Raw genomic sequence first — 19,567 nt, forward strand, 5'->3', positions numbered from 1 at the left:
ACCCAGTGAGCCACCGCACCAGGGCCCTGGATGAGTTGGGTACAGCGCCAGAAGATGGCGCTTCTATGAACGCGCCATTTTCCGGGGTGGCTGCGGACTGCAATTTGCAGCGGGGGGGGGGGGGGTGGCCCAGAAAGCTTGGGTCTCCCTGCGCTGCAGATTCCAGCCCCCAGCTGCCTAGTTGTACCTGGCTGGACACAAAAATAGGGCGAAGCCCCACGTCTTTTTTTTTTTAATTATTTCATGAAATAATTTAAAAAAAAAAAGGGCTTCCCTATATTGTTGTGTCCGGCCAGGTACAAATAGGCAGCTGGTGGTTGGGGGCAGCCCGTTCCTGCCTGCTGTACCTGGCTGGACACAAAAATATGGCGAAGCCCAAGTCAACATTTTTGGGAAAAATTAATTACAAAATTAATAATAATTTAGGGACTGCATCTTTATTAACCCCTCAATTGTCATTTAGTGTTAAAATAAAGGATTTTTTAAAAAGAAAATTGGCGTGGGATCCACCATCATTATAGTCTCTAGCGGAGGTTAAGCAGACGGCTGGGGCAGATGTTTGAAGTCTGGGAAGAGGGTAATACCCACGGAGCTTCCCAGGCTACTAATATCAGCCCCCAGCTGAATACCTAGCCTTTACTAGCTATTAGAATGGGGGACCCCCCCAAAAAATGACGTGGGGTCCCCCCTATTTTAATATGTTTATGAGTGACAGTTTTCCTGCTATATACCTGCATGTCATAAGAATTTAAATTAAAAAAAGGACCATGTTAAATTCAAATCTGTTTTGTTTTTTTTTTTACCGGTGTTTGGTATGCGTTGGAAAAGGGGTAGTCTTATACGGTGAATATATCCTAAACTCTATATTTTAACAGGAAAGTAGGGGGGTCGTCTTATACACCAGGTCGTCTTATACGCCGGAATATACGGTAATTGTTTTTTTGCCAGGATAAGTAGGGTGTGGAGCAATTTCGGAGGGTTTCCCCTCTTCCTCTCAGGGTTTTCTGTGTTGTTCCAAAAATGTAACAAGGCTAGATAAGGGTAGAGAGTATAATCCGGACCCCATATGGTGTTGATCATAGCTGATGCTTGTCCCCAATATAAAACTGAAGCCGGGCATGACCATAGTCTATGCATGAGGTCGGATATTAGGGCACGTTGTTAGCCTGTTTGAAAGCGGGTCTTTTTTTAGGTATGTTAAATGCATAGATGGCGCAATGCATGATTTTATATTGCGTTTCTCTCCATGCTTCATTTATAATGTGTTTTCTTATTAAATTCCAGCCTGACCTGATCTTGTCAGAGATTTCCACAACCTCCAACTGTTGTCTCCAATATTTGAAGAAAGTATCTGGGTGAACTCCTAGTTGATTGGATCTTATTACAGAATAAAGGACAGAAATTGAAGGGGTACCCATTGGAGACAACAGAATGACATCCAAGACTTTTTGGGAGACCTCAAAGGTCACATCTTTTAAATTGGCCATAGTGGATAGTTTGATTTGTTCATATTGGAAATAATGTTGGGGAGGTAGATTGTGTCTGTCTAAACACTCGGTACATGTCATCCATCTTTGCTCAGTTGGATGGAGAAGATGGGATGCTTTGTCTACACCTGCTTGTTGCCATTTCAGAAATAGTTTATTTTCATTACCCTGGGGGAATTCTGGGTTTTGCCATATCGGGAGTTGCTTTGAAATCCTGAAAGAAAGACTGTATTTTTTCCTGACTGCCTTCTATGCTGAAATAGTGTCCCTAAGGATTATTGACTTTTTAACTGCCAAGGGAAGGGAGGTAAATCGAGAATGAAGGAGGGAAACCAGGTCAAGGGGGTATGCATAATCTGCTTCCAGCGTGTAGTCAGAATATGTACGTCTCTTATGGAACCAGTCTATTATATACCGGAAAAAGGCAAGCAAGATTGTCATTTCTGATGCTTGGGAAATTAATGCCTCCGTCGTCTTTGGAAGCCATAAGTTTGCTCATACTAATCCTGGGACTTTTTCCTTTCCAAATAAAGTGACTGAAGGCCCTATTGAGTATAGTTTTGTCCTTGTGTTTCAGGGGTAATGGTAAGGTTTGTAGTTGATACATAATCCTGGCTGTACTGATCATTTTTACCAAATGTGCCCTACCCATAAAAGATAGAGGCAAATCTTGCCATGACTTTAATTGATTGACGATTTTTTTTTATAAGACGGGGGTAGTTTAAGGTGTTTATAGATGAAGGCAAATGGTCTATTTTAATTCCCAGGTAGGTGATATGTGAGGGTGCTAGGGATATACCATCTGGGCTGAGTTTTGTTCCCTTTTCGGTTAATGGGATTATTTCACATTTTTTAACATTGATAAACCCTGAGTAAGAGCCAAAATTTTTAAGTAAGTCTAATACTATAGGTAGATGTTGGGTAGGGTCAGACAAAAATAAAATAACATCGTCGGCAAAGAAAGCCGCCTGAATTGATTTCTTAGTAAACTGAATGCCTGTGAAAGTGCTTGGATCAGACAAAATGCGGACTAAGGGCTCCAGAGCTAAGTTGAAGAGGAGGGGGGACAACGGACAACCCTGCCTCGTTCCTTTGTCAAGGGGGAATGGAGTGGACAAGAAACCCGTAGTGTAAACCTGAGCCTTTGGAGATGAATATAGATTACTAATGTAGTTAAAGAAGGGGCCTGCTAGTGACATTTTTGTTAAGACCATATATAGCCACTCCCAATTTATATTATCAAAAGTTTTTTCCGCATCCAAGGAAAAAATCGCTGGGGAGCCCTTTAAATCTGGTGAGGAGTGAATTTTATCTAGTACCAGTAGTACTTTTCTGATATTTAGTGTGGCCGAGCGACCTTTTACAAAGCCTGCCTGGGCAGGAGAAATGAGATGGGGTAAGATGGAGGCCAGTTTGTCAGCCATTATTTTAGATATGATCTTAATATCAGTATTAATGAGAGAGATTGGTCTGTATGAGCTAGGGAATAGTGGGTCTTTATCTGGTTTAAGTAGTAATTTAATATACACTGTGTTTACAGAAGGAAAAATGGGGTTGCCTTGAGATAGTTTATTAAAAATTGATTCCAATAATGGGGAAATTTCCTGTCTCAGAGATTTGAAAAATTCATTTGTGTAACCATCTGGGCCTGGTGCTTTGTTCGGTTTTAGGTTCTTAATTGTATTCGTGACCTCTCTCAAAGAGATAGTTAGTTTGTTTAAAATATCTTTTTGTTCCTCTGAGAAGATAAGTAGCTTAACTTTATCTAAAAGTGTAATTAAGGAGGAAGGGGTTTGATTTGAATTTTTGTAGAGGTCTTTATAAAAAGAACCTAATATCTCATTTATTGTTTTAGGGTTGGTGTGGATTTATTTCCGAATCTATAAAAATAAGCTTCAGATTTGAATAAGTGCAATTTTTCCCTCAAGTCTGCGTATTGATTGAATTCCATTTCTTTTAGCGACCAGTGGTTTTTGTTTATGATGGATGGGTCAAGCAAGAATTTGGTGTAGGCTTGTTTTAAGTCAGTAGAGAGTTCCCCATATCTCTTTAGAACTTTTTTTTTGTGGGAAAAATGTATACGCCAAAATTTTCCCCCAGAACACCGCCTTGGCCGACTCCCACAGTAATATTGGGTCGTTTTGGTGTTCCGCATTGTCTGAAATAAATTCTTTCCACCATAATTTGAGGGAGAAGGTAAGAGTCATCTTTACAGAAGTAATTGGGAAATCTCCATAGAAAATCTGTGCCTCGGGGAAAAGTCTGTGATAGTTCCAGAATTACTGGAGCATGGTCCGAAATAGCGATATTGTCTGTGTACAGAGATCAATTTGGCCAACAGGGAAGAGGAGATAAACATATAATCGATTCGAGACCATGAATCATTGGCGTGTGAGAAATGCGTAAATTCTCTATTGCTAGGATTAAGGAACCTCCATGAGTAGACTAAGTGACATGTGGACATGAGAGGTGACAGCATCTTGTCATGTGTAGTTGTTGACTGTATGATGCCTGCAGTATTTTTCCTGTCTTCATGTACTGACACTACTGAATTGAAGTCACCCTCTACTATTTTATTGGAGTTGGGGTCTAGCAAAAGTCTAGTTTCCAACTGTTTGAAAAAGGATTTATTTCCTACATTAGGTGCATATACATTATAAATGGATAAAACCCCGCAGGGCATAGATATTAAGTGAACCAATCTACCCTCACTATCTATTTGTTGGCTGATAATCTGGTGTGAGAAGTGTTGATAAGAATTAGGACCCCAGCCTTCCTATTCACTGAAGAGGAACCATAAACGGCGCCCACCCATAACTACTTCATCCGAGGGAAATCTGTCTCTGGAAGATGTCTTTCCTGAAGGAGGGCTATGTCGGGTTTTAGGCGTTTTAGATGTATGAGGATTTTCATACTTTTTTGGGGAGATCTCAAACCCTTAACGTTCCATGACACAATATACATAAATAGAAGTAATATGGTTAAATCGAATTGGTAGGGTATTTGTAAAATAATGATGGCAGTGATGGCATTCAACTGGAATAAAGAAACGGAAATCATTCTCAACATTATATGCCAAAATTTAACAACAAACATTCAAAACAGTAGAACATATTAGTCCTAGCATGAGCTGAGGCATTTCGTCCCAGCTCGCTAGGAGAACCTTTCCCCTGGGCTTCACTTCTGCCCGACCATGTGTATAAGATTTTCAAATAAAATCTCCCCTGTTTTGTTATTTTCATTTTTTTTGCTTTTTCCCCTCATTTGCTCCCAGCTCTATCCCTCCTCCCCCAAATAGTAAAACTTGTCATTTACTGTATTAGGAGTCCAAAGAAAGAGAGGGAAGGACGGGAGCAGCAATTTTCAATTGGCCACTCAGATCGAGGCGTCCCATGTGTAGAGAGGATAATTTCCTGAATAATTAACTTTTTTTTTTGTCACGTTTTTGTTAGGTCTCCTTTCTCCTTTACCTGTTCGGCTTCCGAATCTCTCTGAGGTTCTTGGACATGAAGCCTCATTGTCATCTTGAGGGGTCCGATCCGGGCTGACCCCTGGGCACAGCAGGTTATTGACAAAAGTTTCGGCTTTGTCCGGAGATATGAATTCACGAAAAGAGTCATTTGAGTCTTTCAATCGTAGAATAGCTGGGTAGCGGAGTTGAAAGCGGACCTTTTCTTTATGGAGTCTAGTGCAGATGGAGCTAAATGCTTTGCGTTTTCTGGTCACCTCAATGGAGTTCTCCTCAAAGAGCAAAATTGCATGACCCTGAATGACCAATGGGTGATTGAGTTGTTTATAAGCTCTTATAATGTCTGCTTTATCGTTAAAATCCAGGAATTTCATGATGACCTGTCTAGGTCTGGATGTGTCCCGGTTCGTGGATGTTGAGGGTGGGGGGCCAATCCTGTGTACTCTTTCCACCTTTCTGCCCTCAGGTAATTTTAGAGCATTTGGGATATCGTTTTCACATAGTGGTTTCAGTACACTTTGGGGATATGATTACGGTAGTCCCACCAGACGCAAGTTGCTCCGCCAAGAGCGATTCTCCAGGTCATCAATACGGTCTCTCAGGATCATGCTTTCACTTTTGCTTGGTCCTCCTTTGAGTCATCCTCAATGGTCAGTACCCGCTATTCTAAATCAGTCAGCTGTTCGGCTTGTTCATCTTGCCTAACCTGTAAGACCATCAGGGCAGAATTAAGTGTAGATTGAATGATAGATTTAATTTCCGGTAGCAATTTAGCCGTGACCTCAGCTGCCAGGTCTGATGGGTCCATTTGTGTGTCCCCTTTCCTTACCGAAGAGGTACGGGGTGGTCTAAGGGAGTGGCATGCCTCCTCGCCACCATGTATTTGGGAGAGTTGATTCTCTTGATCAAGAATTGAGGCCATCTTGGTATGATTCGAAATGTCAATATGGCGAGAAGAGGGGGGCTGCTTTTGCCCACTACGAAGGAGGTAGCGGTCCATAAGCACAAAAGTTGGTATTTAAAGATATCCTTCAGCTATGTGACGATAACAAAGATCTTGAGGGTTCTGAATGTGGGGATCAGATGGTTAAATGGGGAAACCATAGGGGAGAACATAAGCAGTTAATTAGAATTCACATGGTCGGCGCCTGAACCGGAAGACTTAGAGATTCATATTTTACAGGTTGTTCTTATTTCATGGTCATCAGAGCAAACTGCCTATTGTCCATTTATAGATTTTGTGCCACACCGTGGCTGGGTATTAGAAGGTAGCAGTAATAAATCTTAGATGTAGTAACTGGTTAAGACTGGTTATGGTGTTATTTTGCATATATCCACAAGATGCCGCCAGAGACTCTGCGATGGTGATATTAGAGAGCTTCTGTATATTAGGAAATGGAGAAAAGGAGCCCACTGCAGGATTTTCATGTGCACAGGCTTTTTTTTATTCCACCAATAGAGCAGTAGCTATGTGTCTATAGAGGTTTTATAGTGGAAGGGTGATGCCACATATAGGACCTGGTTCTATTGGATTTATTGTGGTCTCTGTCAGAGTCTGTGCTGCTAATAATCAGCTTCTCCTTGGGTCTCACTCTCCCCAAGATGGCGAGAGCTTCTGTGGGGAGAAACCCCCTCAGTTGGCAGATGCGGCTCCGGATCTTACCAGACAGCGACTCAGCAGTCGCAGCGCTTCTCTCCGGTCACCGTCTCTTGTCCTTTGCGGCAGGAGGGAGCCGAACCCCAAGCGATCCTCAGAGCCTCCGCGTGACCACCCCAGTCAGGACCGCCGGCACCCTCCTGTGATCACCAGTGACATTATACACAGGAGCTCTGTATATCGTGTCAGTGTACAGGTAATACAGTGATCACCAGTGACATTATACACAGGAGCTCTGTATATAGTGTCAGTGTGCAGGTAATACAGTGATCATCAGTGACATTATACACAGGAGCTCTGTATATAGTGTCAGTGTACAGGTAATACAGGGATCACCAGTGATATTATACACAGGAGCCCTGTATATGGTGTCAGTGTACAGGTAATACAGTGATCACCAGTGACATTATACACAGGAGCTCTGTATATAGTGTCAGTGTACAGGTAATACAGGGATCACCAGTGATATACACAGGAGCCCTGTATATGGTGTCAGTGTACAGGGATCACCAGTGACATTATACACAGGAGCCCTGTACATAGTATACAGTGTATAGTGTCAGTGTACATGTAATACACTGACTCACCGGTGATGTCTCTAGGTGAAGTCCTTCATCTTCGCTTTTCTCCTTCATACAGCACAGACCGCCATCACTTCTTCCAGCCAGGACTCGTCTCTGCATAAAATAAGTTATCTAGAGCACATTTCCCAACTTCTACATTATGCAGCTGAATACAGACGTGCACCCACCATTAATATATAATTAGTTATTATACAACACACCATTCCAAATATAAATTGTAATCCACCGCAGTGCCCCACTAACTGTAAAAAGCCACTTTCCCCACCTAATAAATATATGAATTAATTAGAACCTGTATTCTTTCCCTCAATTCATGACCAGTCACACTCCGTCATCCTCAACGACCCACATTCTCCCGATTCATTATATTTACATGCCCCCCTCCGCCCCAATTCATTTTGTCATGTCCTCTTTGTCCCACCCCCAATTCATTATCATTTGTTGTCACCCACCCTCAATTCATTATCATTTTCTCTCCCCCTCCACCGTCAAGTCATCATTTGCTCTTCTCACCCCCACCTTCAATTCATCATTTGCTCTCCCCTCCCCCACTCCCAGTTCATCATGTTCTCTCCCCACCCCCCACTCCCAGTTCATCATGTGCTCTCCCCACTCCCAGTTCATCATGTGCTCTCCCCACCCTCCACTCCCAGTTCATCATGTGCTCTCCCCACCCCCCACTCCTAGTTCATCATTAGCTCTCCCTACCCCCACTCCCAGTTCATCATGTGCTCTCCCCACTCCCAGTTCATCATTTGCTCTCCCCACTCCCAGTTCATCATGTGTTCTCCCCACTCCCAGTTCATAATGTGCACTCCCCACCCCCCACTCCCAGTTCATCATGTGCACTCCCCACCCCCCACTCCCAGTTCATTATTGGCTCTCTCCCCCTACTCCCAGTTCATGATTAGCTCTCTCCCCCTACTCCCAGTTCATGATTAGCTCTCTCCCCCTACTCCCAGTTAATCATTAGCTCTCCCCCCTACTCCCAATTCATCATTAGCTCCCTCCTACTCCCAGTTCATCATTAGCTCTCCCACCCTACTCCCAGTTCACCATTAGCTCTCCCCCCCCCCCCCCACCCCCACTCCCTCTTACACGATCCCTGAAGCTCCACTTCTGACCTGGCATAATCCTTGTGCTGGATGCCGGCAACTACGCGTACAGCTGTCTCCAACGCGTCACTGAAGGGGAGGAGGGACTCCCCTGGAGCTGTGCGGCCGTTCAGTTTTGGCAGCCGTGCAGCTCCAAGTCTCCCTCCACGGCAAAGACGGCGGCGGCACACGATACCCGCGGCCTGGTGAGCAGAAGCACCTGACCTTGCCCCTGCTCTTAACTGCTGTTCACCTGGCCCCAGACAGCAGTAAGGGCAGTAATGCCCAGATGGTTGCCCTGACTCCTGCAGTGTCAGTCATTTTCTTAACCTATCAGTGATCAGGCCTGAATGGGCCCTAATCCCTTCCTGATTGGGCCAATTTTCTTTTTTTGTTTTTTCCTCCCCCTCTTCCCAGAACCATAGCTTTTTATTTTTCTGTCCACATAGACATTATATGAGTATTATATATACTTGCTTTTTGCGGAACAAGTTGTACTTTTAAATGACACCACTCATTTTACCACACAGTATACTGCAAAAAAATCCAAGTGCAATGAAATTGTGAAAATTATGCAATTCTGACATTGTTTTTTATAGAATTGTTTTTACAGTGTACATTTTGTGGTGAAAATTACCATGCAGTATGATTCTGCTCATCAGTACGATTACGGTAGTACCAAACATGTCAAGTTTTTTTGTATTTATTGGTGGAAAAAAAAAATCAGAAGTTAAAAAAAAAAAAAAAAAAAAATTGAGGGTTGTGTCGCCATTTACCAAGACCCTTAACGTTTTCATTTTTCGGTTGATGAAACTGTGTGATGGCTTATTTTTTTGCAAGGTAAGACAACGATTTTATTGAAAATATCATTTTGGAATAGATGTGACTTTTTGATCGCTTCTTACAGCATTTTTTGTGGTATTTCAGTGAAGAAAAAAAAAACATAATTTTGGCATTCTTACATTTTTTTGGTATAGGGTATGTGCACACAATCAGTATTTGCTTGCAGAAATTTCTGCATCTCTTGGCAACAAAAACGCTGTGGAAATTCCACGTGTTTTCATGCGTCTTTTGTCTGTGGATTTGGCTTTTTTTTTTCCAATGCATTGTATCGGAAAAACGCTGGCAAATCCGCACAAAGAATGGACACGCTGCTTATTTAAATGCACATGAAATCCTGTCAGGAAAATTCCTGATCATGTGCACAGATCTTCCAAATTCTCTGAGAAAATGCTGGGATAAGGTCTGCAATGCGTTTTTGGGGCCAATTCCGCGCTTATTTACAGCATCAAAAACACACTGTGTGTACATACCCTAACAGTGTTTACCGATCGGGTTAATTATTTTTATATTTTGATTGAACTTTTATGAACGCAGCAATACCACACATTTTTTACATTTTTTTTTATTCTTATTTTTAATGGTGGAAAGGTGAGGTGATTTGAACTTTTTTTTTTTTTTTTACTGTACATTTGTACTTGTTAGGGCATGTGTACACGATCCGGAGCTGCTGTGGGTTTGATGCTGCGTGCTTATGCCTCGTCAAACATGCAGTGGCCAGATGGTACAGCATAGTGGATGGGATTTGTGGCAATCCCATGCCCACTATGCGTCTCCGTGCATCTGCACCTGCGGATCACCTGTGGAAACTGACATGCGGAGCGTCTTTCCAGACCGCAGCATGTCAATTTCTCTTGTGGAGTCGCTAGTCACCGCAAGAGAAATTAGATCAGTACAATGTATTGAATGCGGTGAATCCGCATGGTTCAGTGACACATGTGGATTCACCTGCGTTCATATAGCGCAGCGCTTTGGACGCAGCATAAAGTATACTGCATCCAAAGCGCTGCCTGTCCGGATCGTGTGCACATACCCTTAGTCCCCTTACGAGACTTTAACCTGCGATTGCCTGATCGATTGTGCAGTATACAGCAATGCAACAGCATTAAGCCCCCACACAACTCCATCAGCAGATAAATAAAGTTATGGGTCTCAGAAAATGGCAATTCAAAGTGGTGTTTTTTTTTGTTTTTTTTTAGAAAGTTCTGATTTTTTTTTTTTTTTACATCTGTTTTTTTACCATTTTGCCTCACTTTGCATTTTTTTTCCTTATTTACAGCCCAACATCTGGTGAAATTAAGTTACAACACTTCCCACAAAAAAAAAAACAAGCCCTCATACAGCTTCATAGACCAGGCACTAGATTAGACAGATACCCACCTTCTGTTCAGTGGTTAACTGTAAAGTAACGTGAAATTGAATCGGCTCCGACCAAAAGTGTTTCCCATTGATTTGAATAGTTATTTGGTTTGTCTTTGGGAAATGATGGTGGGTCAGACTCACAGATTTTACAGATCTCCTCTTCTGTCTTATTTCACCATCATTTTTGGATGTATTTCACTTTTTAAGGCTATGTGCCCACGTTGCATTTATGAAGCAGAAAATTTCTGCTGCATAAATGCAAGTCCTCTCCCGGAAAAACGCATGCGGAATTCCGCACGCGTTTATCGCGCTTTTTTCGCGCGTTTATCACGCGTTTTCCACATGCGGAATTGCCTTGCGTTTTTTATGCATTGGACACAGGCAATTCCGCTTGCGGAAACGCAAAATTAAATGACATGCTGCGGATTTTTGAACGCGGCATAAACGCTGCGGAAAAATCCGCAGCATGTGCATAGAAGTTGCGGAAACCCATTGGGGATCATGGGGTGCGGGTTACCAAGCATTTTACAAGCGTTTCCGCTGCGGAAATTCCGCATCAAAAACGCTTGTAAAACGCTACGTGGGCACACAGCCTAAAGGCTTTGCTTCTCCAATATTATGCTTTGTTCACATATCGATTTAGAATGAAGATGTGACAAATGTAAAAGTTGAGATTATACCAGAGGACACATATGTGAAGACTGATCACCAGTGTAAAGAGGAGCAAGTTCCTGTGACTATTAGCCCAGGTAAGTAATGCCTACTAGATACAGAAATATCACACATTCACCATATTCATCATAGCATGTTGCATTGTGAAAGCATGCAGAAGGGAAAGATGTTGTGCTGCATCCTGCACCACAGAGTTATTCTATAGAGTACAGCATCAGCAGCAGATACTGGCTGTAATATACAGCTGACATCTCACTGCAACTGCTAGGATCAGAGCGAACTGATCCAGGTGCTTAGCCTGCAATATGCCATGGTCAATAGTGGCTGATGTAAGAGGGCTCTCTCCTTTCCCCTTTCACATCCCCACATTGCGATGGCGGGGTGATTAAAGCATTTACAATTCAACAGAAAAGAAAAATCTTTATTTTTTTTAATTTAACATTGTGAAATGATACCGGTTGTGAGATTTTTAGCAAGTAAAGCATCTAACTTTTTGGTGCATCCAACGCCTACGTCAGAGGCCTAGACAATGTCAGAGAGAGGCTGAAAAGGTGGAATTGCTTTTTTCTCCATTTCCTTTACTTCTCCCCACCTCTTCCAAAAATAAATAAATAATAAAAGTTAATCAATGATTTATATGTACCCCAAAATGATTGTGTGTAAGTATGTTAATGTTATAGGGTGAAAGTAGTAATATAGAAAAAAAATCCTATTTGGTTTAGAAAATAACAGAGAATGTTGGGCTATTCTTTCTGCCAAAATATCAAAACCTCTGATGAAAACTTGAATTCACATGTCTGAACAGAGCCCAAGTATTACAAAGTGAGATTGTTACTGGATTAGGCAGCTCATTTTGGAAGTACCATAATTAGCCAAGCTATGTCCAGTCACATTTTCTTTGAAAAGCAATACCAGTAGGACAAAAGAACTTTCCAGCTATCACTGGGAGCAGAAACATATGAAGACTGCATAATAATAAGTTTGACTGGAGTGATACCCAAGAGCTGTAGAAGATCACCTCATATGTGGGGTGTAGAGAGAAAGCAGCAGTTTTTCAGGGTCTTGTGTGCCAAATCACAAGATCTGACATTAACAATGTACTCAGTATTCTATTTGTGTTTATCTCCACCAGATGATCCAAAAGTCACGAATCCCCAAGAGAGATGCTCTATGTATTCTCAGGATTGGACAGGACAAGATCATGAGGTAGATGGAGCCAATGTCTTACCAATGCCCTTCAAGTAATTTGTAGGAAATATATGGAGATTTCCTTATTTAAATGGGAATTATACTTTCAACAAACTTTGCATAAATCAATTCTACAAGCAAATAAAATAAACTTTTTAATATATCTTTTGAGAGAAATCTGCTTTTCTCGATCGCTTCTTTGGGAGACACGGGAACCATGGGTTAATATGATGCCACCTGGAGGCTGACCCTGAGAATACATCTTGGAAAAAAAAGCTCCCCACCAGGCCACACCTGGGCAGCAGTCACCTAGTTATTCAGTTTAGCATAATGTCATTCCCATACTTGTAGTGTGTCGTGTAGCAAAGCACCACTCAATTTTACCTTGAATCACAAGGTTTTGGCTATGTGACCTTTCACCAAATTTTTCATGTCGAACTGGAGACATAATGTAATGTGGCTGCAGAGAGGAATAAAACAGTTTTGTTTGTTTTTTTTTATTTCGCCTCTCCATTGTGGAGACATTAGCCACCAAAACAGAAAAAAACCCTATAAAAATATTAATTTTATTATTTATCTTTTTTTAAAAAAGATATAGGTGTACCACCACATAAATAGATTATAAATAGAAATATCCCACAAATAGGTTACCAAGGGTCAGTAGGGACAAGTGAGCTGTCAGGTCCCAATCAGGGTCCTATTTGTCCCTACCTGACAGCGGGGGTTGGTGCCCTAGTTGATGTACGAGATAGGCGCCCCCGCTCAGCGTAGGCTTACCCTATTGGTCCCTGGTATGCCCTATAAATAGTGTCTGCCCATACAATATAGTACAAATTGTGGTGTCACTTAACTGATTCAGTATTCTCAAATATCCTAGACAAGCATGTAGTTTTAGAGAAACCTGGGGACCTAGATCTGGCCCCACCAAAATCCTTACCTGACAGTGGATGTGAACCCTAATGTAAAGAGGAAGCCCCGCTCATCGTCGACTTCCCCTATAAGTCCCTGTTGGACCCTGCCGTGCTCATGGGACTAGGGACTACCAGAGAGGAAGATGAATCCTTTTCTCTAAGTGACACCACGTCTCCCCACACACACACGTATACTATAGTGGGGGTATATACATCAGAGACACTAGTTGACACATACCATTAGTCCAGTATGCACAAAACAGCTCTCCTTAATAGGACAAACAATATCCTATTGCATCTCCTAAATCAGACTTGCAATATCAAATAGATTGTCATAAAACATCTCCAACATTAATATAAGACAGCAAAATAGACTATACTCATCTTGCTCTTTCTCCACAGTTTCAAGACCCGACGCGTTTCCCTCCTCTAGGATATGGGGTTCATCAGGGGATCAAAGTAGGAGGATATGGAGTGTACCACCATGCACTCGGATAGCGTGCAGGTCACCAAATGGAACGACAGGGTAAAAAGATATACACTCCCTGACAGAAGTTATGTAAATAAAAGCTTATAACCTGACATTAAATTCATCCATTGGTTTTATACATTACTCTTTTGAAAGCTGAAACCCTCCCACATTTGTTTTAGGTTAAGAAAATAAATTGGCATCAATGCTGAAATATTGTTCATTTACTGAACACAGAATGGTCAGATTTTGGCAAGACAAAAGTTTTGTCGCCCACAGAAAGTAATGTGATATTCAAACAAATAATTATCTTAAAATACAAATATATGTTGCATAACATTGGTGAATGGAGTTGTGGTGCTATTAGAGTCATATTTAATATTTTGTGTGACTTCCATGAGCTTGAAGGACTGCATCCATGCGGTTCAACAATGATTCATACAATTTATTAATGAAGTCATCAGGAATAGCAGAGAATGCAGTCTTACATGCCTCCCAGAGTTCATCTAGATTCTTTGGTTTTGTCTTCCAAGCTTCCTCTTTCATACTACCTCAAACATGCTCAATGATGTTCATGTCTGGTGACTGGGCTGGCCAGTCCTTGAGCACCTTGATCTTTTTTGCCTGGAGGAACTTTGTTGTAGAGATGGATGTATGAGATGGAGCACCATCCTGCTGCAGAATCTGACCCCTTTTATGATTTGGAATGTAATGGGTAGCTAATACTTCTTGATATTTTAGGCTATCGATATTGGCTTCCACCTTGCAAATGTTTCACACACCCCCATACTGAATGTAACCCCAGACCATGATCTTTCCACCACCAAATTTAACTGTTTTCTGGGTGTATTTTGGATCCATACGGGCTCCAGTAGGTCTCCTGCAGTATTTGCGGCGGCTGTGGTGTAATTCTACTGAAGATTCATCAGAGAAATCCACCTTCTGCCACTTTTCCAGCGTCCATCTGTTTAGCAGGCTGTGGGACTTTGCAAATGCCACACAGTTTTTTATTTGCCTTTTGTTTAGTGCTGGCTTCTGGGCACTGATTCGACCATGGAGGCCATTTCGAGACAGAATCCTACAAACTGTTGTAGTTGACACAGGGACTTGAGGTGACCAGGCCTGTTGGAGCTCTGCTGCAGTGGAAGAGGGGCTTGCTTTGGATTTTCTAACCAACAAACGTTCCTCCTGAGCAGTTGTCTTGCGGGGTCTGCCGGACCTGGGCTTGTCAAACACATCCCCAATCTCTTGAAATATCTTTTTAATTCTTTGTACTTGACGCTGAGACACATTAAAGGTGCCAGCCACCTCTGCAGTGGATCTGGTCTTCAGCCTCTTGATAATGAAGGCTTTGGTCGCAGGGTGGATGTTTGGCTTGTTGTCAGAGCTCAAGTTGCAGTTCAAGTGAAGGTCTGGGGTGCTGGGTTTCTTTTTATACACACCCACTCATTAATCGATCATTTACTGAGCACTGGTGAGGATGTAAACTAGGATTGGGTGCATTATATGACCAGGCGACAAAACTTTTGTCTTGCCAAAATCTGACCATTCTGTGTTCATTAAATGATCAATATTTCAGCACTGATGCCAATTTATTTTCTTAACCTAAACCAAATTTGGGAGGGTTTCAGCTTTCAAAAGGGTAATTTATAAAACCAATGGATGAATTTAACGTCAGGTTATAAGCTTTTATTTACATAACATGGAGAAGCGACATAACTTCTGTCAGGGAGTGTATAATAAAATTGATATTTTTATAGGGTTTTTTTCTGTTTTGGTTTAGAAATTGATGGGCCTCTTTATAAACATTTACTTCTGGCTGATGGAGATATTATCAATCAAAGTATTTGCTGCCTAATGAGGTAACTTTTGTGAAGTTTAAGTTGGTGTTATCAGACAGCAACTCGTATAGGGAGTACTGCATGCCCCCAGTGATTAGTATCTAATAACACTCACTTGGACTTAAAGGGGTTTTCCCATGAACAAAGTACATTTCATTATTATATCTTAGAATAATAACAAGTTCCACAATTGGATGTGTTAGAGAAATGTTCCTGTGCTGAGATAATCGTATACATGTGCTCCTGCTGTGTACTGTGTAATGGCTGTGTCTGATCATACTACAGCTCCTCGGCAGGGGAGGAAAAAAAGAGTATACAGACATTACAGCAGGGGGTCACAGCTGATTCTTTCTGTGAGGTAAAACAACTTTTTAAACAGGCAGTGAAATGTTTTACCTCACAGAAACCAACAACTGTGATCCTATGCTGTTCTGTCTGTATACTCTTTTGTTTCCTCCCCTGTCCAGGAGATGTGGTATGATCAGACCATGTTCCTGCACAGTCAGATACAGCCATTACACAGTACACAGCAGAGGCACATTTTATAAGATTATCTCAGCACAGGAACATTTTATTAACACATTTGTAGAATATATTTTTACTTCAAGATCTATTCATTAAAGTGTACTTGTTCGTGAGACAAACCCCTTTGCATAAAGTAAATTCATTATGTGCCAAATACTTTGATTGCTAATATCTCTGCAATGGAAAGGCGAAATTGAAGAAAAAAAAAGTTTTATTCCACTTATATGCAGTTACTATTCCATCTTGTGTCCAGTTCAACGTGAAAAATGTGGTCCTCTTTAATCACTTTATCTGTGGTTTGCATGAAAGTCATATATTGTGTCCATATACATGAAAAATGAAGAATATTACACTTGGGGTGTGTTTCTCAACTGTACATGTATGGCAAGACGTGCAGCATTTTTATGGTCCCACCCCCTATATAGATGTGTATATACAGTACAGACCAAAAGTTTAGACACACCTTCTCGTTTAAAGATTTTTCTATATTTTCATGACTATGAAAATTGTACATTCACACTGAAGGCATCAAAACTATGAATTAACACATGTGGAATTATATACTTAACAAAAAAGTGTGAAACAACTGAAAATATGTCTTATATTCTAGGTTCTTCAAAGTACCCACCTTTTGCTTTGATGACTGCTTTGCACACTCTTGATGAGCTTCAAGAGGTAGTCACCGGAAATGGTCTTCCAACAATCTTGAAGGAGTTCCCAGAGATGCTTAGCATTTGTTGGCCCTTTTGCCTTCACTCTGCGGTCCAGTTCATCCCAAACCATCTCGATTGTGTTCAGGTCTGGTGACTGTGGAGGCCAGGTCATCTGGCGTAGCACCCCATCACTCTCCTTCTTGGTCAAATAGCCCTTACGCAGCTTGGAGGTGTGTTTGGGGTCATTCTCATGTTGAAAAATAAATGATAGTCAAACTAAACGCAAACTGGATGGAATAGCATGCCGCTGCAAGATGCTGGGATAGCCATGCTGGTTCAGTATGCCTTCAATTTTGAATAAATCCCCAACAGTGTCACCAGCAAAGCACCCCCACACCATCACACCTCCTCCTCCATGCTTCAGGGTGGGAACCAGGCATGTAGAGTCCATCCGTTCACCTTTTCTGCATCGCACAAAGACACGGTGGTTGGAACCAAAGATCTCAAATTTGGACTCATCAGACCAAAGCAAAGATTTCCACTGGTCTAATGTCTATTGCTTGTGTTCTTTAGCCCAAACAAGTCTCTTCTGCTTGTTGCCTGTCCTTAGCAGTGGTTTCATAGCAGCTATTTTACCATGAAGGCCTGCTGCACAAAGTCTCCTCTTAACAGTTGTTAAAGAGATGTGTCTGCTGCTGGAACTCTGTGTGGCATTGACCTGGTCGCTAATCTGAGCTGCTGTTAACCTGCAATTTCTGAGGCTGGTGACTTGGATAAACTTATCCTCAGAAGCAGAGGTGACTCTTGGTCTTCCTTTCCTGGGGCGGTTCTCATGTGAGCCAGTTTCTTTGTAGCGCTTGATGGTTTTTGCAACTGCACTTGGGGACACTTTCAAAGTTTTCCCAATTTTTCGGACTGACTGACCTTCATTTCTTAAAGTAATGATGGCCGCTCGTTTTTCTTTACTTAGCTGCTTTTTTCTTGCCATAATGCAAATTCTAACAGTCTATTCAGTAGGACTGTCAGCTGCATATCCACCAGACTTCTGCACAACACAACTGATGGTCCCAACCCCATTTATAAGGCAATAAATCCCACTTATTAAACCTGACAGGGCACAGCAGTGAAGTGAAAACCATTTCCGGTGACTACCTCTTGAAGCTCATCAAGAGAATGCCAAGAGTGCGCAAAGCAGTCATCAAAGCAAAAGGTGGCTACTTTAAAGAACCTAGAATATAAGACATATTTTCAGTTGTTTCACACTTTTTTGTTAAGTATATAATTCCACATGTGTTAAATCATAGTTTTGATGCCTTCAGTGTGAATGTACAATTTTCATAGTCATGAAAATACAGAAAAATCTTTAAACGAGAAGGTGTGTCCAAACTTTTGGTCTGTACTGTATATATTTATGTTTTAGTTACAGTCCAGCAGTTTGTGATGAAATTCTTCTTTTCTCTATTTGCATATAGTACGACTCACATGAATTCAACCATTTTATGAGGATGTGGAAAACTAGGGCAGTGTGCAGCAATAACATGTGATATGGTCTTTGTATTGAGAGGTGAATTTTTATCTGTAGATAGCAAGGACTAAATGCCCCCATACGCATTAGACTGATATCGACTGGTTTGGCTGACTGTCTACTGCGTATGGGGGCGCCAGCTGACTGAGGTCAGGTGAATTGTCAATTGCTCATGTTTGATATCAGAGTGCCAATCGCATTGATCTCTTGGAGGTAATCCACCAGCCGACTTGCCATTTGGCGGCTTTCTTATTGAGAATACAAGCGTGTTCAGCTGAACAAATGCTCCTGCGTATGGAACAGTCAGCTAAGATGGCTGTTGGCCGAACGATCGGCCGAAGCATTGTTCAGCTGACAGCCATCTAATTTGTGTGGCCGGTTTAAGAATTGGTAGATCTCTCTGATGAGACTCTATAATCATACAAAGCTTTGGGCAATTCCAGGGCATGCAATAAAAGATTGTCTTTGCATATTACAAAATTGTTCTATATAGTGCTTTACAGTGGTGGTAGTAGGTGAAAAATCCTGGAATTTTAAAGGAAGTATAAACTTTCTCATGTTTCAAAGATTCTTGAAACACCTTCAGTGTTTGCCTTAATAAACTTAGCGTATCGCTTGGGATGTTTTTTTTTTATTTCACCACCAAATAGGTATCAGTAATGTATGTTCCCTGTGTGTAGTAAAATACTTACCTGTGGCCGCCTTCTACTGTTTCCAGCACCAGTTCCTCTCCGCCATCTTGTAACCTGAAGTCACTGCTAAAAACTGTTACTATCTCTCTTAGACCACATTCACATGGTCAGTATTTCACATCAGCACTTGTAAACCCCCAAAAAAATGCAGAAGTGGTGCATGTGTTTCTATTATACTTTTCCTCTGATTGTTCCACTCTTGATTTTGACTCACAAATACTGATGTAAAATGCTGACCAAATACTGAAAATGTGAACGTGGCTTATCTGTAAGTATATCCGAGCCTCTTTCTGTGTCAAGCTAGTCAAGTGCGGCGCCCACTCCGACGCATGCTTCGGAACTGGTCCTTCATCAGGGAAACGATTAAAAAATATGCAGTACAGACCAAAAGTTTGGACACACCTTCTCATTTAAAGATTTTTCTGTATTTTCATGACTGAAAATTGTACATTCACACTGAAGGCATCAAAACTATGAATTAACACATGTGGAATTATATACTTAACAAAAAAGTGTGAAACAACTGAAAATATGTCTTATATTCTAGGTTCTTCAAAGTAACCACCTTTTGCTTTGATGACTGCTTTGCACACTCTTG

The 19,567-nt window shown here is 41.5% G+C and overlaps 1 protein-coding gene across 1 annotated transcript in view; it reads left to right on the forward strand.

Moving 5' to 3' along the window:
• The window catches only part of LOC141271558 (uncharacterized), a 59,658-nt gene that overhangs the window by 11,524 nt on the left and 28,567 nt on the right, over nt 1-19,567 (forward strand). Inside the window, exons 4-5 of the mRNA XM_073681608.1 lie at nt 11,137-11,242; nt 12,298-12,371. Of these exons, the coding sequence (XP_073537709.1) occupies nt 11,137-11,242; nt 12,298-12,371 (180 nt within the window). The remainder of the gene's footprint in view (nt 1-11,136; nt 11,243-12,297; nt 12,372-19,567) is intronic.

The sequence above is a fragment of the Phyllobates terribilis genome, unplaced genomic scaffold, assembly GCF_046119375.1.
Source record: "Phyllobates terribilis strain yellow unplaced genomic scaffold, ASM4611937v1 Scaffold_5__5_contigs__length_657084704, whole genome shotgun sequence".
Lineage (NCBI taxonomy): Eukaryota > Metazoa > Chordata > Amphibia > Anura > Dendrobatidae > Phyllobates > Phyllobates terribilis.